This window comes from Mandrillus leucophaeus, unplaced genomic scaffold, assembly GCF_000951045.1.
Source record: "Mandrillus leucophaeus isolate KB7577 unplaced genomic scaffold, Mleu.le_1.0 Scaffold190, whole genome shotgun sequence".
In the NCBI taxonomy this organism is placed as follows: domain Eukaryota; kingdom Metazoa; phylum Chordata; class Mammalia; order Primates; family Cercopithecidae; genus Mandrillus; species Mandrillus leucophaeus.
Genome location: NW_012101921.1, coordinates 3,319,352 through 3,341,425, shown reverse-complemented (window position 1 = coordinate 3,341,425; position 22,074 = coordinate 3,319,352). Strand labels below are relative to the sequence as shown.

The window sequence follows — 22,074 nt, the reverse complement described above, 5'->3', positions numbered from 1 at the left end:
GCTGAGAGGGAGAAACTGGGCATGCAGAGCCTGGCAGCTTCCTCTCCCCTTTCTCTTGAGAAATAGCTGCCTGCAGAAAACAACCATCTGTTCTGTTTTTCAAGGTGGTAAGTTTTAGAGGGACACGGCTTCACTGGCAGAATCCTGTGGTGGTCCAGGGCTTCCTGGGAATGGGTGAATCTTTGGTTCAGTATTAGAAAGCTCATTTGTCCACTAATTCTCTAAAATTAGTTTTATCAGTAAATAAGGTAATATCTTGATCTCCCATCTGTCTTGTCATTATCTTATTTCTCAATTGATTCAGAACTCAGTGAGGGAAGAGAAGAAAATGTAGTCTAAAAACTGGAAAATATCAGAACAAAGCTGGATTTGAAAGGAAACAAGAAAAGACAAAGTAAAACTTGAAAATGAGTATGGACACTTTGGGAGGCCGAGGCAGGAGAAACACTTGAGGTCAGGAGGTCAAGATTAGCCTGGCCAACATGGCGAAACCCTGTCTTTTTTTTTTTTTTTTGAGACGGAGTCTCGCTCTGTCGTCCAGGCTGGAATGCAGTGGCCGGATCTCAGCTCACTGCAAGCTCCGCCTCCCGGGTTTACGCCATTCTCCTGCCTCAGCCTCCCGAGTAGCTGGGACTACAGGCGCCCGCCACCTTGCCCGGCTAGTTTTTTGTATTTTTTAGTAGAGACGGGGTTTCACCAGGTTAGCCAGGATGGTCTCGATCTGCTGACCTCGTGATCCGCCCGTCTCGGCCTCCCAAAGTGCTGGGATTACAGGCTTGAGCCACCGCGCCCGGCCAACGAAACCCTGTCTTTACTAAAAATACAAAAACTAGCCAGGCGTGGTAGCGCATGCCTGTAGTCTCAGCTACTCAGGAGGCTGAGGCAGGAGAATCACTTGAACCCGGGAGGTGGAGGTTGCAGTGAGCTGAGATCACGCCACTGCACTCCAGCTTGGGCAACAGAGCGAGACTCCTTCTCAAAAAAAAAAGAAAAAAAAAGAAAGAAAGAAAGAAAAATGAGTGTTGAGAAAAAAACTACTGTGTATGTGCTACGTGCAGCGATATAATTACCCAAGAAGGAAAACGGTGCAGGGGAGGAGTTGGAGGTTTGCTGCACGCCGCCTTCTTTGCTGAGTCACAGTTTTCCTGGTCATCTGAATTTGGAGAGTCCAAGGAGTCATAGGAAAATAATCCATCATCACAACTCGTGTCCATATTCTCTAAAACTTCTGCACTGTCACCATCAACTAGATCAAGATCAGTTTCCTGAGGTCTCAGTGGTCGTATCATGCTTATTGCATTTCTATTTGTACCACACATCCTGTCAGAGCTTAACTGTGGCTGGCTTAAGTGCCTTTTGGCGAGTGCTACACTTATACTGAAAACATTAGGAATCCTTAACTTTGGGGGTGGCAGGTGTGATGAAGGCACTAATTGTGTTCCTTTTCCAGAGAGTGAGTTAGGATGCTTTGGCATTAAAGCTGGGGTCAAAATAGGGCTTGGGGTGTTGGCCTCACTCGATGAAGATGAATAATCAAGTCTCTGAGATTGAAATTTTTTACTCAGTTCATCCGAGGAACTATCTTGCTCCTTTTTACTCGATTCAGAATTTCCCTTTCCGAGAGGACTATTTAGAGCTTTCCACTGTGCCTCCTGCTGCCAAGAATATAGCTTCTTGTGTTCTGGTCTCTTTATGCCAAAAGTCTCTTCCTCAAATATAGAGCTGCTGTCATCAGATGCTGTCAGATACATTTCACTCCCCATCCTGCTACACTGGACCCCTTCCTCAGATGTGTGACTGGAGAGGGTGGATGTACATCTGGACTTGGATCTTCCTTTGTTCCCGTCTTCCTCATCAGAACTCCAGTCACTCACTGGAGCCCCAGAATTCTGGGAGACACCACCCTCTGTGGCAAAGCTTGTTCTTGTTTTCCGATTCTGTTCCGAGCCACAAGGGGTTTGATGCAATGTTCTCTGGCCTCTGTTGTTTTCTAGAACTTGGTTATCAACAGACTTTTCTGGAATTTCCATTTCTAGAAAAGGATACATCATATCAGCATGCTGCCTTTAAGAATATATCTGTACATTTAGCTTTATGTAGCTACACTGTAGAAATTGACACTGTAGAAATTAGCTGGGTGCAGTGGTGTGTACCTGTAGTACAGGTACTACACCACTGAGGCTGAGGCAGGATGATTGCTTGAGCCCAGGAGCTGAAGGCTGCAGTGAACTATGATCAGCCACTGCACTCCAGCCTGGGTGACAGAGCAAGACCCTGCCTCTACTTTTTTATTAAAGGAATAAACCAAAAATTTCATACAAATAACTTACATTATCCTGTGTTAGTCTTACATCTTTTTTAAACACAAGTTTTTGAAAACTATAAGCTTTATATAAAACTCAGAGCCCTAAGATGTCAATATAATAGTTTCCAAATTGGTTTTTACAAAAAAAACATGTTGGGGGAAAAAAAACTGAAAGAGTCTAAAGAGAGATAATACAAGAAGCAAAATGTGAAACAGGGCAACTTTCACTATCAAAGAAAGCAATCACCAAAAAAATGAACAGCATGAATTCTATTTTAGAAGCAAAGAAAATGACACCTCCTTTCAACTAAATATTTAAATTATAATAAAGTAAATTTAAGCATAATAAATACAAAGCTATAGTTTAAGAAACAAACCTTGCACCAAACTTTGACACATTGAGATATGTAAAATCGTGAAGAAAATTAAACACAGAAAAGCCTTCCTTGCTCTACTTTTGGTTTAATCGTAACTACAAAATGTGTTTTTATAATAAGAATAACACTTTTTAAAAATATCTTTAGATACGGCTTATTTTTATGTATAACATAATTAACAGAATGAACCATTGACTTCATAAACAAGGAATTAAACTTTTAGACTGAAGTGTAGAAAAGAAACTGAAAACATGAAAACATAGACAGGACCTTCATAATTAAGGAACTAGAGGCTGAACAAATAAACTCTAAAATTTGGTATTAGGCAGTTTGTTAAATCTGCAAATGAGCAAGAGCATCAGTACAGGCAACCTCAGCTGTACTTGACTGTTAGAAAAAGGGAAGGAAATGAAAATGGCTTCTCCAAAGGAGGAAAAAAGGTGCAAGTAGGCCGGGTGCAGTGGCTCACACCTGTAAATCCAGCACTTTGGGAGGCCAGGACTGGCAGACTGCTTGAGCCCAGGAGTTCAAGGCCAGCCTGGGTAATATGGTGAAACCCCGTCTCTACAAAAAATACAAAAATTAACTGGGCATGGTGGCATGTGTCTGTAGTCCCGGCTACTAGGGATGCTGAGGTGGGAGGATCGCTTGAGTCCGGGAGGTCAAGGCTGCAGTGAGCTGTGATCATGCCACTACACTCCAGCCTGGGAGACACAGTGAGATCCTGTCTAAAAAAAAAAAAAGAGAGAAGAGAAGAGCAAAGTAAGTAATGGCATGAAAGCAAGGAGCAAAGGAGCCTTCTGATTGGAAAATGTATCATTTTCAGAATTTCATAACCAAGCATAGAGACAACTTTTACCATTATACTTTTTCTCTTCTGGGGAAAGTAGAGAGGATGAAAACTCAGGTCTCTCTAAAATATCTGGGGAAAGTCAACAAAAGAGATTGTGCTAAAGGTGGCAAAGCCAACAGCTGCAACGAAGCAAAATTTAGAGAGATTTTTTTCTTTTTTTTTTGCTTCAAGACGAAAAGAAGAAGAGTAGAAATCTGTATACAGGACCAGGGTTTAAATATCTAGGAAAACATTTTCCTCTTTGAAGGATTAAAGGAAAACCAAAGCAGTTATTAATTTATCCTCTAGGGTTTTTTCTTTATAAGTTTGCTACGCCAATGTTTAATTTCATGTGTAATATTAGGTAATGTTTTATATTTTAAATAAATAATGAATAGGAAATTCACAGTTCTAATCTGAAACTCTGCTAAAACAAGTACAGCATCTTGTAGGCGGGACTGTAAACTTTTTAATTTTAAATACCCCCCTTCCACCTACAGCAGGAAAAAAATATTAAGAAGGAAAAATCAGTTTCCCCTATGCGTCACTGGCAAACGCTCTCAGAAAACACAAAGTAATTAGATACACAAAGTTAAATGCTGTATTTCTCTTTAGAAACATTCTGATAAAATATCAAATTGTCAGAAAAAAATAAGGAAAATTAAGCTGTATTTGGATTAATCTTAGCAAATGATTTTTCCTTTTTAAAAAATGCCAAAATCAATTCCTGTAGTCCATAAATACCTTCCATGTCTTTTCCTTCAGTGAACTCAGGTTCTTTCGATGATATCTTGCTCATTTCCTCAGATTTTACTACTTGAGGAGGACTCCTTGCTCGAGATAAAAAGCACCCAAAGGTCAAACTGCTCAGGCGCTGGCCTTCCGAAAGCTTTAGTGTAGAGACAGTGGATGACTTCTTTCCTTGAACTTCTACAACGTCATTAATCAAAATTAAGATTTGAATTTTTTATGGAAGTTTGTTACACACAGAACCAAGGCATATAAAAACTTGAACAAATCACTCTTTCTGCCAGAAAAAAAGCCTAAAGGTCATCTTTACTGATGTACAATAACATGGAACCTTCAATGACAAGTATCACATCCCAATGTTTAAATTCTGTTTCATATATTTTGAATGTTCAAAATATTTTTAACTGGAGAAAGAAAAATATCTAATCCCTTTAAGAGTAGTTAGTTCTAAGCAACAACAAAACACAAACAGATTATAAATAACTAGAGAGCTCTAGCTTCCTGCAGAGTCAAGTATTGACAAATACCAGTTCAGCGTTGGTAAAATGTGCACAGTATGCCACTGTAAAGAAAAAGAAACTGAGGTCCTGGTTGCTGAAACAACCAAAGGAACCTTGGATCATCCTTGGGGCAAACCAACCCATGATAACTGTAATGACTTCTGCTTATCTTAGTTTTCAGTCATGAGAAAAAAGCAGATGGGGAGGTTTGGTCTATGGTAACCACAATATAAAGAGCTTTAATCACTTCTTTGGAGAAAAAAATAAAAGAGGAGATGTGTAAAGAATTTAGATAGCTAGTGAAGTGATTAGGTCAGCACCTAATCACGAATTTAATTCATCTCTTGGACTTCATTATTATTTATTTATTTTTGAGACAGGGTCTCTCTTTGTTGCTCAGGCTGGAGTACAGTGACATGATCATGGCTTATTGCAGCCCCAAACTCCCGGGCACAAACGATCTTCCCACCTCACCTCCCGAACAAGTCCCCACGTAGCTGAGAGTATAGGTGTGCGCCACCATGGCCAGCTAATTAAAAAAAATTTTTTGTAGCAATGGGGTCTCACTATATTGCCCAGGCTGGTCTCAAACTCCTGGCCTCAAGCAGTCCTCTCACCTTGGCCTCCCAAAATGCTGGGATTACAGGAGTGAACCACTGCACCTGGCCCAGTGACCCAGTCAAAAGTTATAAATAATTTTGGAGATACATGTTTTTTAAAATAGACCAATCTCACCACTGATATTCTTGAGTTTATCAGCAGATTATCAATTGATTCTCCCAACTGACTGGATTCAAACCCTCATCTAGAAGATCCATATGGGGAAAGGATTAGAACACTGGTGATCCATGAACGAACTGAGTTGTGACATTTGCATGCCAGTAACCACCAGCTCAGGCATCTAAGAACACACAGAAGTGCCTCAGAGCTGCCCTCAAATAATGCCAAGTTCAGTAATGTGTTCGGCATGTGTGATGCCAAGAAGCCTCCTCCAAAGTCTTCAATGCAGCTACAAATGTATATTTGTGACTCTCCTAATTCCCATTAAAAGGTCTATTCTCGAAGGCCAAAATTCAAGTCTTCTTGAACTTTTGGAGTACATGTCTCTCTGATACGACTACCTCTAACTCACTATCTTGTGTGGTAAAGTCCCCTATATTCTTTCAAGAAAACAGGGATATATAGCACTACATCACTTAGAAGGAGCAAAATGTCCTCACCATTAGACATTAGTACCCATCATCCATGATGTCTGACCTCCCAGGCTAATGTCACTATACAGTACTTTTAGCAAGGTGGACTCTCTGGAACTTAGTGTGGTTCTAAAAAGCGTAGTGATGGAAGGCCTTTTAGAATAGAGAGGGGCGAAATTAGTATTTGGTCATGTTTTTCTGATCTGTGTAGTGACCACTTTGGTAGACATCATCAATTCCATCTCTTTTTTGCCTTCTGCTTTCAGGCCCAACATTCACTTGGTGTTCTGGTTTGTTTAGAAATTCTCTTTCATTTTATGACAACAGCTTCTTGGATGATATCCATAATTGCATCTTTAAAACATCAAAAAAAGTAAAAGCCTATATAGTCAAATAAATCCAACTAAGCTATCTTAGTAGGGTATTTGTACCTTGTAGTTTCAACTGCATTGTTCTTATCTCTTCAGTTTGGTTTTGGTTGATCAAACGAAGATTCTGATTCTCCAGTTCCAGCTAAAAGAACATAATGGTATTCTTTTCACAAAGAGATAACATTATAAAAATGTACTAATAAATTATAATATTAGAAAATGTTAATATTTAGTTTCTCTACATGTGTAAGCAAAATACAAAGGAAATGATAAACAAATATCAGATTAATTTATCAGAATAGGCTATCAACCTAGATAATTATGGTATCAATATTTACATTTTTCAGAACTAAGAGTTTTAAATGTTTTCACCCCTTATGCCTTTTCCACTGTAAAATTATTTTAAAGGAAACAATTTCAGCTTTAAACTGCCATAAAAATGAAAATGTGTGCTTCTCAGCTACCAAATACATTAATTTTATGAGATATAGACATATGTCCTATTATTATTTGAAATTAATCAGAACTAAAATTAACTTATCAGAATAAAGTTATTTATAGTTTATTATACATCATCATGAGTCTATTAATATGTTTAATTTTAAAAATACACTGGATATTAAAACGAAAGCTACCTATATCTCAAGTTTATCAAAAGACAACAGTATCACCAACCAATCAAAATTTTTTGTTTTACTCAGAGTAATCATATATTCTGATGATGTATCAATTCAAAAGAAGTAAAAAGTAAAGAAAAGGAAAACATATAGCAATAAATACCTCATTTAATTTAACTGTTACCCATTCTTTGATCTTAGCTGCTTTCTCTTCTATTATTTTAGCTTCTTGTATTCTTATTTGTTTCTGAAATAACAATAGCAATTTGTTTAGTTCAAACACAAATGCAATGGTCTGGAAATGTTATACCATAAATATACAAGGCAAATCCACTTAAAACTTGTTTCCAAGTTACTATATCTACTTTCAAATTACCAAATAAATTTTTAAAAGAAAAAATTATTCAGTAGATACAAAAAGAAACCACAAAGCCATATGCACGTATTACTAGTTTTAGCAACCGCTATTCTCTTTCTCTGAAAGATCATACACTGAAGTCAATCCACTGAATTTATCAACAAAATAAGCCATTTTCTGGAAATGTTCTAGGATTTAGAGCAGTAGCACAGGGGTCAACCACGTTGGGGAGAAGAGAATAAGACTGTCCTTCGGGGCATGGCTTTTTTCTCCCCCTCAAATACTAGCTTTCAAAGATCCAAGAAAAATAAACATAGTGAAATTCTAGCTCTCATTTACCAGCCTTAAAATCTGGCTATGGTCACAAAACTACTGAGAATGTGACTACCAAATAAATCACAATAGGCAGGGTCTAGGGGTGGTAGAAAGCTGAAAACCACTGACCTAAAGAAACACTGGTCTTTATCAAGAAATGGGAAAAAAAAATGCTGAAAATAAACAACACATTTAACAAAACGATTTCATAGTGGTCATATTTAAATGATGTTAAGTGACCATTAAGTACATAACCCCAAAGCAATTTTTTCATAATACATTATTATTATTATTATTATTATTTTTTATTTATTTATTTTTTTGAGACGGAGTCTCACTCTCTCGCCCAGGCTGGAGTGCAGTGGCTTGACCTCGGCTCACTGCAAGTTCCGCCTCCCAGGTTCACGCCATTCTCCTGCCTCAGTCTCCCAAATAGCTGGGACTACAGGTGCCCGCCACCACGCCCGGTTAATTTTTTGTATTTTTAGTAGAGACGGGGTTTCACCGTGTTAGCCAGGATGGTCTTGATCTCCTGACCTCATGATCCGCCCACCTCGGCCTCCCAAAGTGCTGGGATTACAGGCATGAGTAGTACATTTTTTAAACTAGATTACTTGATTCCAATAAAGTGGTTCAAAAATGGTATACACGTTTCTAAGCAGAAGGATTGGCATCAAATATAAATATTTAAAATGTAATGTTCTATGAACATTTCCAACACTAACAGTCTGAAGCAAAGATTGGTTGCAAACAATTTACAGACATACCTGCTGATAACCAGAAGTTCCCAACTTAAATACTACATTTAAACTCTAACGTTTGGCCGGGCATGGTGGCTGGCGCCTATAATCTCAGCAGGTTGGGAGGCTGAGGTGGGCGGATCACCTGAGGTCAGGAGTTCAAGACCAGACTGGCCAACATGGCAAAACCCTGTCTCTATTGAAAAACAAAATACAAAAATTAGCTGGGCATTGTGGTGTATACCCGTAGACCCAGCTACTCAGGAGGCTGAGGCACAAGAATCGCTTGAACCTGGCGGCGGGGGGGTTGCGGAGGTTGCAGTGAGGTTGCAGTGAGCTGAGATCGAGCCGCTGCACTCCAGCTTGGTTGACAGAGCGAGACTCTATCTGAAATAAATAAATAAACTCAAATGTTTGAATATTAAGGAGCATTCTCACATCCAAAAAGTGTTAGATCTTGCCTGGAATCACTCTGAACTTAAAGGAATGCCATTTTACTTGCACCTTTCACCAATAAATGTGATGCAATCCTATGGGTTGACCGAATAAGCAAGATTCCTCCCCAAATATAGAAATTTAGGCTCTCTCTTTTTAATCTTTGTGATTATGCACAAATGAGTGCACACACTTAGAACTCTTTATCAAATTCTTCCTAACCTGCTCTTCAAGTTGCAATTCCAAGTTTTGAATGATGTCATCTTTTTCCTGTATTAGCGACTCCAGATCTTGACATTTATTATATAATCTTGTCTCTGATTCACTGGTTTGAATATTAGCTGCTTTTAATTTATCTTCCATAACTTGTACCTAAATTCAAAGGATAAAATATTAAAATTGTGTGTGTACTTAGGTTATCACAGTATTAAACCTAGAATTTTACCTTAATATTATGTAGATTCCTAAAAGACTTCAAAAAGGAAAACATTAAACAGCAAGGTTTAATGTGTTTAATGATTATAAAGTCTGAAGCCTATTTCACCAAGTGGTGTTACCTTTGAGGTACATACAAACATAAGAAATTCTCAGAATATTGCTATCATATAAAGTAATGTACATGTTTCCTAGAGCAATGACAATAAGCAAAGTGTTATATGAGTATAGAAACAGAAAGTTTCCAGCCCTCATTTTTTCATATTTTAAACAAAGTATAAATTAAGAAAGATGAGTGGTGAGATGAGACCCAGACTGGATGGCCTGGTATAATAACGTATTATGGGAAAAAACTTGAACTTAGGTGAAAAAGAAGCATATACACTATGGAAAGGGGCGTGGGGGAAGAAGCTTAAAGCCCCAAATGATGGAATCATAAAAAATAAAAATGTATTAGAGTCTAGATATAGGTAGGACTCACTGAAGGCTTCTTGATTCATTCATTTAACAAATATTCAGGGAAAACCTGCCAAGTGCCCGACTTATTCCAGGCCCTGAGAAAGCATCAGTGAATAAACTAGACCCCCACATCTCTGCCTGCATAGAAATTACATTCTAGACCTGGCACGGTGGCTCACACCCGTAATCCCAGCACTTTGGGAGGCCGAGGCAGGCAGACAGTTTGAGTCCAGGAGCTTGAGAAGTTACATTCTAGTGGGTGAGAGAGATCACAAATATAATAAATGTTTAAAAAAAAGAAGAGTACACTACATTACTCAGGTGATAATGATAGAGGCAGGAGGCAGACAAATGCCTAGGCAGATGGGGCAGGTCCCCAGTGAAATTTCCAACCTTCAAGCTGGAAACAGTCCGGGGTAAATCCTTGAACCAGACTGAGAACCTGCCTTCCCGTTTGGCGCACTTTCTTTCGATTGATCCCCATCCTCCACCTATTTTACATATACCTATCCTTTCCTAATTGGTTTTCTACACTATCATGCCCACTTTTGAGTAATGTCTTTACTTTAACCTTTTTTGCATACTCGCAAGCCAGTCAGCACGCACTCCCTATTCTGAGCCCATAAAAAGCCCCGGGCTCAGCCATATTGGGAACTCTCCTGCTTCGGGTAGGGGGACCACCCCCACCCCTGTCCCCTCTGCACTAAAAGCTGCTCCTCACTCAATGAAACTTCCTGCCTTGCTCATTCTTTGAGTGTCCATGCGACTACTTCTTCCTGGTCATGAGACAAGAACCCAGATCCAGCTAAGCTAAGAGGCAAAAAATCCTGCCTCTTAGGGTAAAAAATAAGGGTAGTGGGAAAAAAATAGAACAGGGTAAAAGAGACTGAGTGTGTGGCTGGAGGTTGAGTGGTGCTGCAAGTTTAATATCTAAGATAGATTGGCCCTGCTTGGATCTTCTGTGAAACACATCCAGGCATATCTGCATATTGTGTTTGCCAACCTACATGGATTATATAAGTCTATTCAACTCATAGTAAAGTTTAATTTTCCTATCAACACCTTTTAGTTCTCACTTTTCTCTCCTTTAGTTCTCACTTTGACTCACAAACTTGATCCTTGATTGTAGATGGTTGAGTTGATTGGATGCCTCAGCAGAAACTTCACGAGGAGATCCAAGTAAGAGATGTTTGAGATGTTAATGGTAGTATGAAGGAAAATAAAATATTGGGGACTGTATACAATATTAAGACTTTCATTCTATATACTCCAAATAGGTAAGAATATAATTTTAGCAATGTTTCAGATTATACAGGCAAAGAGAAAAAAATAATGTGAAAGCATTTGAGAAATTAAAGATGACAGTTAAGATGAAAATCTGAAATTATTAAAAACACTTCTGAAAAGTTACAAGGAATCCTTACTTAAAGCTAAAAAATATTTGACTAATGAGGATTTTCTCCTGAAAGGTATAAAGATTAGTTTGGATTTCTTTTTTTAACCATGAATGCCAGGTTTCCTTTTTTTAACCATGAATGCAGTGGGTTCACTGCATAAATGTAAACCAACTCGGATGCCAAAACTGTTCTATTTAAATACCAACCACATGGCTGGAAACTAGGAAAATGAAAGCAGATTAAAAAAAAGAAGAAGAAGAAGAAAAAAAAATGTATTCCACTATCCAAATGATAATTTAAGCTACCTTAGATTCTAAGTAATATAGTGGGCTTTCTGGATGAGCTGAAGGACAAAGATCTGTATCAAGGACAAAGGTCTGCATCAGAGATGATGTCATGCAAAACCACCCGAGCAGGACAGAGAGCTGGACAGTAATCTTAAGATGGTATAGCCAGTTGCACATACGGCATTCTGAAGCTGAGGAAGCAGGGAGAGAAGAGCAGAACCCAAGTCCAAAATGGTAGTTCTCCTCTAGGCACAGATTAATAGAAGTAAACTTCAAGAAAAACAAAAGTAACTGAGTAAGAATAAAAATAAATGCGACCAGACCTACATCTAGTGTCCCTTTATTAAGTTAAAGCAAGCCACCCTATGGACATTGGGTAGCCACATAAAATAGTCCTATTATTGCTTGGGAAAGGTCTATAGTCCTGGAAAACTATGGTTTGGAACTATTCTTTTACCCTGAATAACACATTCAATTTGGAAGTTGTTATTACATGAATGAATGCTACAGAGCTCCTTGGATGCATCCTTCCCGTCTGAAGCTCTTTAATTCGACCATTACTTTTAGACAAACAACTTTCCTAGGCAAGAAAAATATTGGCAAAAGGGGCAAAATCTCTTAGAGAGAGAGACCACAAAGTAGTTACAAGCAACCTACTTACCAACTGGTCCTATTAAGACCAAGTTCTGTAGACAGGATTCAGCCTTCCTTGGTAATTAATATGAATAAGAGGTCTACAGAAAAGCTAAGAGGTCCACAGAAAAGCCAAGATGCCTTTTAAAACATCTCACCACAACCATATGGAAAACAGCTCACTTGTTTTTCCATTCATTTAACCAGAACCATTTAAGAATTTTAACTATTCAGAGACTGGCCAATAACAAACACCTGTGAATTCAAATTGGTTGTTAAATAAACTCTCACAAATGTGTATACAAGTATAGCCTCCAGTGTGGAATGCTTTGTGTTTTTAGGCTACTTTGCTTCTTTACTTCTAGGAGAGCCTCTGGTTGTATCCACCCACCTCAGCGCACTCCTCACCTACTTCCCCCAAACATTCTTGATCCCAAGGTCCCTAAATTCCTGTTCAGCAAAGGGTTAACTCAGTAGACTTGGGGTGCACAGATCCTCTACATTCCAAAGAAAGGACTGGTCCTTCACTGGCTCTTGGGAGACAACATCTGATGCCCTGGAATATCTTGACTGTTCAGGCTGCCCTTGTATTAATACAGTTGAGATCTTGGGCCATACCACATAGTTTATGTTAATTGTGTGACTTACGGTAAATGCCTGTTTTTTTGTTCGCCTGGGGTCCTGGGCCAAAATGTATCAGTTTGACCACTGGGTGGGCTGGAGACTGACTAAGAACAGTCAAGTGGATATTTCAGGCCTACATGACCGACCTCTAATCAAAATCCAGGACACCAAGGCTTGAGTAAGCTTATTTGTTGGCAATATTTCATACATTTTGTCACACATTGATGGAAGGATTAAGTGCATCCCTGTGCAACTCCACAGCAGAAAGACAACTGGAAGCTCATATCTGATTTCTCCAGGACACCACTCTATGTGCCCTTTTCCTTTGTTGATTTTAATCTGTATCTTTTCACTGTAATAAATGGTGATCGTGAGCAAAACAGCTTTTCTGGGTCCCATGAGTCATTCTAGCAAATCACAGAACCCAAGAGTACTGTTGGGGATCCCAGTACAGCTTCCAGTGCTATTTCCCATAGGAGAAAGCAGGAGCTGCAAATATTACTCCCATTGTAATTATCCATATCGCTATTTCCTTCTTCCCACTTCTAACCTTATTCCTGTCCACTATACATAATCGAGATGTGACTGTATTTTTGAGAGGGAATTAAAAGTTTCTATTTCTATATATAAATTGCTATGGCATGACAAAGATTCCTGATTGTTTCCAAGCAGAATGACAAAATAGATTGTTGGGAGTATTTTAAATCCCAGACTACTTTTCAGTTACTTAAAATTTACTTGTTGATTTGTTTAGATTGTTCAGATTCAAACAATAACAACTTCCTTATAGATTCTAGATATTAGACCACTGTTGGATGCACAGTTTGTGAATATTTTCTCCCATTCTTTTTGGCTGTATGTTTACTCTGTTGATAGTTTCTTTTGCTGTGCAGAAGCTATGGGCAAAGGACATGAACAGACATTTCTCAAAAGAAGATACAGGCTGGGTGGGTGTGGTGGCTCATGCTTATAGTCCCAACACTTTGGGAGGCCGAGGAGGGAGGACAGCTTGAGCCCAGGAGTTTGAGACCAGCCTGGGCAACACAGTGAGAATGCATCTCTACAAAAAATTTCTAAAATATTAGCTGAGTGTAGTGGCACATGCCTGTGGTCCCCGCTACTCAAAAGGCTGAAGTGGGAGGATCACTTGAGCCTGGGAGGTCAAGGCTGCAAGTGAGCCATGATCATGCCGCTGCACTCCAGCCTGGGCAACAGAGAAAGACCCTGTCTCGAAAAAAATACTTAAATAAAAAAAAAGAAGACATACAAGCAACCAAGAAACATATGAAAAAATGCTCATCATTGCTAATCATCAGAGAAATGCAGTTCAAAACCATAATGAGATACCATTTCACACCAGTCAGAATGGCTATTATTAAAAAATTAAAAAATAAGAGATGCTGGCAATGCTGTGGCGAAATAGGAACACTTATACACTGTCGGTGGGAATGTAAATTAGTTCAGCCACTATAAAAAGCAGTTGGAGGTTTCTCAAAGAAACAGAAGTACCATTTGACCCAGCAATCCAGTTACTGGGTATATAGTCAAAGGAAAATAAATTGTTCTACCAAAAAAGACACATGCACTTCTATGTTTATCACAGTGCAATTCACAATAGCAAAGACATGGAATCAACCAAGGTGCCCATCAATGGTGGGTTAGATAAAGAAAATGTGGTATATATACACCAGGGAATACTACACTGCCATAAAAAAGAATGAGATCATGTCCTTTGTAGCAACATGGATGCAACTGGAGGTCATTATCCTAAGAGAATTAATGCAGGAACTGAAAACCAAATACCACATGCTCTCACTTATAAGTGGGAGCTAAACATTAAACACCCAAGGGCATAAAGATTGGAACAACAGACACTGAGGACTATGAGACAGGGAGCAAGAGATGGGGACATGGGCTGAAAAACTATTGGGACTATGTTCACTGCCTGGGTGATGAAATCATCCATATCCCAAACCTCAGCATCACGCAATATAATTATGTAACAAACCTGCACATGTACCCTCTGAGTCTAAAATAACAGTTAAAATTATTTTTAAATGTGTATATATATATAAATGTGTATATATACACACATTTAAAAATGTATATACATATACATTCTCATATATATATATGAGAATGGGGGACATGGCCAGATATAAGGCTGCAAATAAGGAGAGGGACACACAGATCTTTGCATGTCATGCTACACTACTTGGATGGGATCTCATAAGAAAGGGAAGGCCACATGTTTATAAAATATTTTTTTAAACCTTCTTAGAAAACTTGAACTCAAGAATGTGTCAAAATTTACTGACATGTTATCAAGGAAATCAGCAAGTTGATTACAATTTTTATATGTTTACTGCAAATTAATTAATCATTCGAATCACATTTACAACACAATTATTTTGGCATAGTACTCCATGATTATAAAGTAGGATTTTTCTTGCAGAAGTTGAAAATCAAGATCATTAAATAATTTGCTTTCCATGTAATGAAGGTTGGGCCTCATATAGCAAAGCATTGCAATGTAATATCCATTACAAGGTCATGGATATTAGAATGACTGAGCAGCATGGATTTATTAAGAGTCAAAAATGACTTCAGGCTGGGCATGGTGGCTCATGCCTGTAATTCCAACACTTGGAGAGGCCAAGGCAGGCGGATCACCTGAGGTCAGGAGTTTGAGACCAGCCTGAACAACATGGTGAAACGCCATCTAGACTATAAACACAAAAATTAGCCAGGCATCGTGGCATGCGCTTGTAATCCCAGTTACTCCGGAGGCAGAGGCAGGAGAAATTCTTGAACCCAAGAGGCAGAGGTTGCGGTGAGCCAAGATCACACCACTGCACTCCAGCCTGGGTGACAGAGTGAGACTCAGTCTCAATAATGATAATAATAATCATAATAATAATACTAAGAACTAACTTTACAGTAAGGCAAGATTAGCTCATGTGTTAGAATGGTCAGAGGCAACTTTAAATGCTGCCACCATGCCTGAATCACACACAAGCAAGAGATCAAGCCCCAAAGGATAAAATAAAAACACACATACTTTTATAGGGCAATAATCTACCCTTCTTTGGCTAGCATAAATAAATGTAATATATTAAGGTATTCACCTAATCAGATACTTGGGAATGAATCCTATATGTCAGTATTTTCCAAATATGCTCTTTGCTGCTTTTCTATCTCACAGGAGTACTCATAAGTAGAACTGGGTTAATTTGATCATATTGCTTTCAAAACTTGTGAACAACAACAGTAAGGATACACTAGGGCCAGGTGTGGTGGCTCATGCCAGTAATCCCAGCACTTTGGGAGGCTGAGGCTGGAGGATTGCTTGAGCTGATGAGTTCGAAACTACACTGGGCAATATGGTGAGACACCATCTCAACAACAACAAAAAAAAGGTTAAAAATAAAATTAAATGGATGTGGTGGCACATGCCTGCAGTCCTAGCTACTCCAGAGGCTGGGGTAGGAGGATTGCTTGAGCACAGGAAACAGAAGTTGCAGTGAACTGAGATCGCACCACTGTACTCCAGCCTGGCTGACAGAGCAAGACCCTGTCTCAAAAGACAAACAAACAAAAAAAAGATGTACTAGAACATTAAGTATAAAGATTACCAAGATTTATCTGGCAATAAAATATTTATCTGTGACTTTTTTCTGCAGACAATTTAGTTAATTGTTACAGAAGTGAAGTGATGCCATTCATTGATAAACAAAGAGAAAAATGTACAAAGCTAAACTATAGAGTTGACCTGGTTTTAGCTGAGTACTGCTTTTAGTGGCAAAACATTCCTTTTTGGTTAAGATAAATACAGTTGTTTGAGTCTTAGGACATGGTGAAAAGAGAAAAGGCAAGCTGATTTAAGCAACATAAACATCCGATAGGCCACAGTCCCATGGAAATTGTTAAAGATAGCAAAGGATTGAGTTACTCTGAGTTATTAACACTTAGTCTTGTAAAGGCCAAAAAGGTGACCTCATCAGTGCATGAGAATTCATCTGCTCTCTGTATTTCCTGTCAACTTTTAGATTATGAGGTAACGTAAAGAAAAAAAGTCCTTCTGAAGTGTAACAACATATGCACTAAATACATTTAAAGTGTGACAAAAAGAAATGCCTACAGGTTTTGCTAACTGATCACAATTCTGAGAGATTTGTAATTCTCTCTTTTTTTTTTTTTTTTGGTGATGGGGGTAGCAGTATGTCTAAAATAACCAATCCTGGTGTCTTTTTGCTTAAAGATGCAGCACATAGAATTAAATAACTTTATACTCAACATCCTCAAAGAACAACTTCAAAGGAGAGAAGTCCTTCCTGTCAAACTTACCAAGACCAGTGGTTGGCCCGGATGACAACAAACCTCTGTGGTTTGCTTCCCTTGAATCGGGAACAAGGATCCTTTTTTAAAGAATCCTCACTGGATCTCGTAAGACCCAAGGAATCGGAGCAGAGCAGTGCTGGGGGTGGGGCGTAGATAGTTGAAAATCACAAATAAAAAATACTTAATTTAGTTTAATTTTCACAAACAAAGAAATTTGTCACGTATTATGAATTAAGAATTTTAAATTAAGGCAAAACAAAACCATCCTCAATCTCTTTCTCTTTTTCCCATAATATGGGCAGTTAAAGGAGAGAAAGGAAGGGAAGGGAAAGATAGGGAAGAACAGATAGAGAGACATATAGAGACAGCCAGGGTACAGAGGTAAAGAGAGATGCTACTAGGAAGGCCAAAGTCAGAAAACACAAGACAATGAAGGAAAAAGAAGGGAAGGGAAAGGAAGAGGAAAAGAAGGGAAGGAGAAAAGAAGGGAAGAAGGGAAGGGAAGGGAAGGGAAGGGAGGGGAGGGGAAGGGGATGTACTAGAACATTAAGTATAAGATTTATCTGGCAAATGTGTGACTTTTTCTGCAGACAACTTCATTAATTGATACAGAAGTGATGCCATTCATTAATATACAAAGAGAAAAATGTACAATGCTAAAGTATAGAGTTGAGCTGGTTTCAGCTGAGTACTATTTTTAGTGGTGAAAGTCAGAGAGGCAGACAAAGCCAACAAATGTGTGCTGCAAGGTGCATGACTGAACAGGAACATGCATAAACGGCTCGGTACACCTCTGCAGAAAAAGACTAAGACATCTGGCATGCAGTGACAGAGAATGCTGCACTTCTTTCACAGAATTTAAGTAGGCTTTTATGATTTTACTGTTAATTATTGCCTTTGTAGACATGTAAGTGGGAATATCACTACTTGGTACTATCAGCCAAAGAGTATTAAAACACAGGCACAGCATAGATCCTCACATTACTAATCGTACTTCTACCACCACCACCATTTATTAAGGGCTGACTGTATGCCAGGCACTTTACTTAAATCAGAGTCAATTTTCATAATGGCTAAATAACACTTCTATGTGGCAGGAAATATTCCAAGTACTTTACTCATAGTAACTATTCAATTTCCCCAAAATCCTACGAGCTAGGTATTAGATAGTACTACATTGTACAGATAGAAAGCTGAGGCCCAAGTTGAAAAGGTGATAAGAGATGGAGACAGACTTTGAACCCAGACAGTTTGGCTCAAGTCTGTGTTCTTAATCACTGTGTTGTACACCTCTGCACAATATAAAGAGACTATGAGCTCTGCAAATATTAGCTCTTTTCCATAAGTGACACAACTAAGACTTGAAGAAACTAAAAAGCTTTTTCAGTCAACTAAGTGGGAGAGTTTAGATTTAAATCCAGCTAAACTTTTAAGTTTGTTCCCAAGGCAGAGAAATATGAATTCATCTTGATTTCTCTTTGGCTGTACAGACTTTACCTTGCCAAACAGGTTTCATATTCCTCTCCTGTCTTCATCCTTCCCCTTCAAAAAAGAAAAAAGAGGAAGAGGTGGGAGGAGAAGGAGGAAGAGGAGAAAAAAAATCAACAACAACAAAATTTTTAAAAGGCCAAGTTTGCAGCTCACACCTGTAATTCCAACACTTTGGGAGGCCGAGACAGGAGGATCACTTGAGCCCAGGAGTTTGAGACCAGCCCTGGCAACACAATGAGGCCCCATCTCTACAAACAATTTAAAATTAGCTGGGTGTGGTGGCACATGACTGTAGTCCCAGCTACTTCGCACGCTGAGGCAGGAGGATTGCTTGAGCCTGGGAAGTTAAGGCTACAACGAGCCATGGTCGCACTACTGCATTTCAGCCTGGGCATATAGTGAGACCCTGTCTCAAAAAAAGAAAAATTAACTGCTTATTCCAAACTCTGGACTTTAATTCTATATGTCTAGAGCACCATTGTATGCTAATTGAAATAACTGTCCTCTAGGAATCCTGAAGAAGAGCTGGGTTGGAATTAACCTTGAAATGTGCCCTGCCCATAATTTTCTTAGCAATTTCTACAGTTGTCTTAGACTGGCTTTCCCTCATGTTATATCCTACATTTATCTTCTCCTATCTTGGTAAGACTTATTGGGCATTTCACAATAAGAAAAACTTGTTTATTTTTCTAGGCAGGGATCATTATTAGATGTCAAAAGAATTCTGATCAAGATAGATTCAAACTGTAGAAATGGCATCTTTTGTGTATTTAATGTTTAGCTCCCACTTATAAGTGAGAGCATGTGGTATTTGGTTTTCAGTTCCTGCATTAATTCTCTTAGGGTAATGACCTCCAATTGCATCCATGCTGCTACAAAGGACATGATCTCATTCTTTTGTATGGCAGTGTAGTATTCTCTGGTGTATATATACCACATTTTCTTTATCTAACCCACCATTGATGGGCACCTTGGTTGATTCCATGTCTTTGCTATTGTGAATTGCACTATGATAAACATAGAAGTGCATGTGTCTTTTTTGGTGAAATGATTTGCTTGTTTTCAGCTTAGGGCTGTTATGAATAAAGTTGCTTCACATGTCCATATACCTATATTTTGGTGGATACGTGTTCCTATTTTTCTTGGTATACACCTAGGAGTAGAATTGCTGGGTCACAGGCTGGCAAATGTTTACTTTAGTAGATGTTACCAAACAGCTTTCCAAAGTGAATAAATGTACGAAGTTGTATTACTACTGGAAATGTATGAAAATTCCAGTTGTTTCATCTCCTTGCCAACACTTCATTGTTGTTCTTTTAATTTTAGCCATTCTGGATAAGTTAGTGTTGAAAAGAATGCTAATTGAAAAGTCATGGAGAAACCTTAATGCATATCACTAAGTGAAAATGAAGCCAATCTGAAAAGGCTGTATACTGTCTGATTCTAACCATATGACATTCTGGAAAAGGCAAAATGATTAAATCAGTAAAAAGATCAGTGGTTTCCCGGGACGTAAGAGGAGGGAAGGACTGAATAGGTAGAGCACAGGAGACATTAAGGGCAGTGAAACTATCCTATATGATACTATAGAAGAGGATACACATCATAAAACATTTGTCAAAATCCATAGAACACAAAACAGCAGGAGTAAACACTAATGTAAACTATGGGCTTTGGGTGATAATGATGTGTCAGTGTTGGTTCATCAGTTGTAATAAATGTACCACTCTGGTGTTGGATGCTGACGGTGAAGAAAGCTTGAACGTGTGTTGGAGGGGAGAGGATATATGAAAGCTCTCTACTTCATATACCATCAATTTTGCTGTAAATCTAAAACTTCTCTAAATATTAAAGTCTATTTTTAAAAAAGCAATAACCTCCCTGATGAAATCATTCATTTAAACAAAGTAATCAATGGCTACTAATACCACCAAAAAAAAAAAAAGAGAGAGATAACTAGACATTATTATATACCTTCTGGCGGAAGTCAACAATATCACCCAAGAAGTAGTCTTGAAAAGAGAGAAAGAAAAAAGGTCAAAATTTTAGATCTAACTATATTTTACAGGAAATATAGGGGTAGAGGAGCTTGTTAAATCACATCATAGGTATGCAATCGGCAAACTCCAGAATGTGGAAAGCTTTAGAGAACAAATTAACCCATACAAATAAATTGAAAGAAAAAAAAGAAGGAAAAAAGGGAAAAAGATCCTATAGATTAAAAGAGTTTAAGAATCAAATGAAATGTGTCAATCTAGTTTAGATCCCAACTTGAACAAATCAACTATTAAAAGCAAAAAAAAGAGGGCCAGGCGAGGTGGCTCATACCTGTAACCCCAGCACTTTGGGAGGCCAAGATGGGCAGATGACCTGAAATCGGGAGTTCAAGACCAGCCTGACCAACACAGAGAAACCCCATCTCTACTAAAAATACAAAATGAGCCAGGCGTGGTGGCGCATGCCTGTAACTCCAGCTACTCGGGAGGCTGAGGCAGGAGAATCGCTTGAACCTGGGAGGCGGAGGTTGCAGCGAGCCAAGATCGTGCCATTGCACTCCAGCCTAGGCAACAAGAGCGAAACTCCATCTCAAAAAAAAAAAAAAAAAAAAGGGTATATAAATAAAAGAATTAAAAAGGGGTACTCAAACAAATACATGTATGTTCTTAACAGCACTAGTCACAATAGTCAAAAGATGAAAAGGTAGAATAGGTAGGGCACGGGAAACATTGAGGACAGTGAAAGTTCATAAAAAGACAATGTTCATAAAAAGACAATGTCCATAAAAAGACAAATGGATAAACAAATTTTGTGTGTGTGTGTGTGTGTGTGTGTGTGTGTGTATATATATATGGAACATTATTGAGCCATAATGAGGAATAAAGCATGATACATGCTACAACATGGATGAATATCAAAAACATTCTGCTAAATGAGAGAAGCCAGACACAAAATATCACATAGTATATAAATCCATTTATATGAAATATCGGAATAGGTAAATCCATAGCAACAGAAAGCAGATTGGTGGTTGCCAGGGGCTAGGGGGAGGGGGAAATGGGACTAAATGCTTAATGAATACAGTTTCCTTTTGAGATGAGTTTCCTTTCAACATTTTGGAACTAGATAGAGGTGATGATTGTACACAACACTGAACTGTTTATTTTAAAATGCTAATTTTGGCCGGGCGCAGTGGCTCAGGCCTGTAATCCCAGCACTTTGGGAGGTTGAGGTGGGTAGATCACAAGGTCAGGAGTTCGAGACCAGCCTGGCCAATATGGTGAAACCCCATCTCTCTAAAAAATACAAAAAATTAGCCAGGCGTGGTGGTGGGTGCCTGTAGTCCCAGCTACTCGGGAGGCTGAGGCAGGAGAATCACTTGAACTCAGAAGGCGGAGGTGGCAGTGAGCTGAGACCATACCACTGCACTCCAGCCCAGGCCACAGAGTAAGACTCTGTCTCCAAAAAAAAGTTAATTTTATGTTATGTGAATTCCACTTTGATTAAAGAACAAAATACAGAAGCAATTGTTAGCTATTTGGAAAAATTTGAATACTAACTAGATCTTTGATATACTGAAGAATTATCGGTAATTTTTTGGTGTAATGATGGTATTG

General features: G+C 38.6%; 1 protein-coding gene across 1 annotated transcript in view; it reads right to left on the bottom strand.

Annotated features, from left to right (window-relative positions):
• PLEKHH2 (pleckstrin homology domain containing, family H (with MyTH4 domain) member 2) overlaps window positions 1-22,074 on the bottom strand; it is a 129,492-nt gene that overhangs the window by 71,892 nt on the left and 35,526 nt on the right. Inside the window, exons 4-8 of the mRNA XM_011978197.1 lie at window positions 9,016-9,165; window positions 7,109-7,192; window positions 6,389-6,470; window positions 4,259-4,444; window positions 1,071-2,032 (exon numbers count right to left, since the gene is read on the bottom strand). Coding sequence (XP_011833587.1) covers window positions 1,071-2,032; window positions 4,259-4,444; window positions 6,389-6,470; window positions 7,109-7,192; window positions 9,016-9,165 — 1,464 coding nt within the window. The remainder of the gene's footprint in view (window positions 1-1,070; window positions 2,033-4,258; window positions 4,445-6,388; window positions 6,471-7,108; window positions 7,193-9,015; window positions 9,166-22,074) is intronic.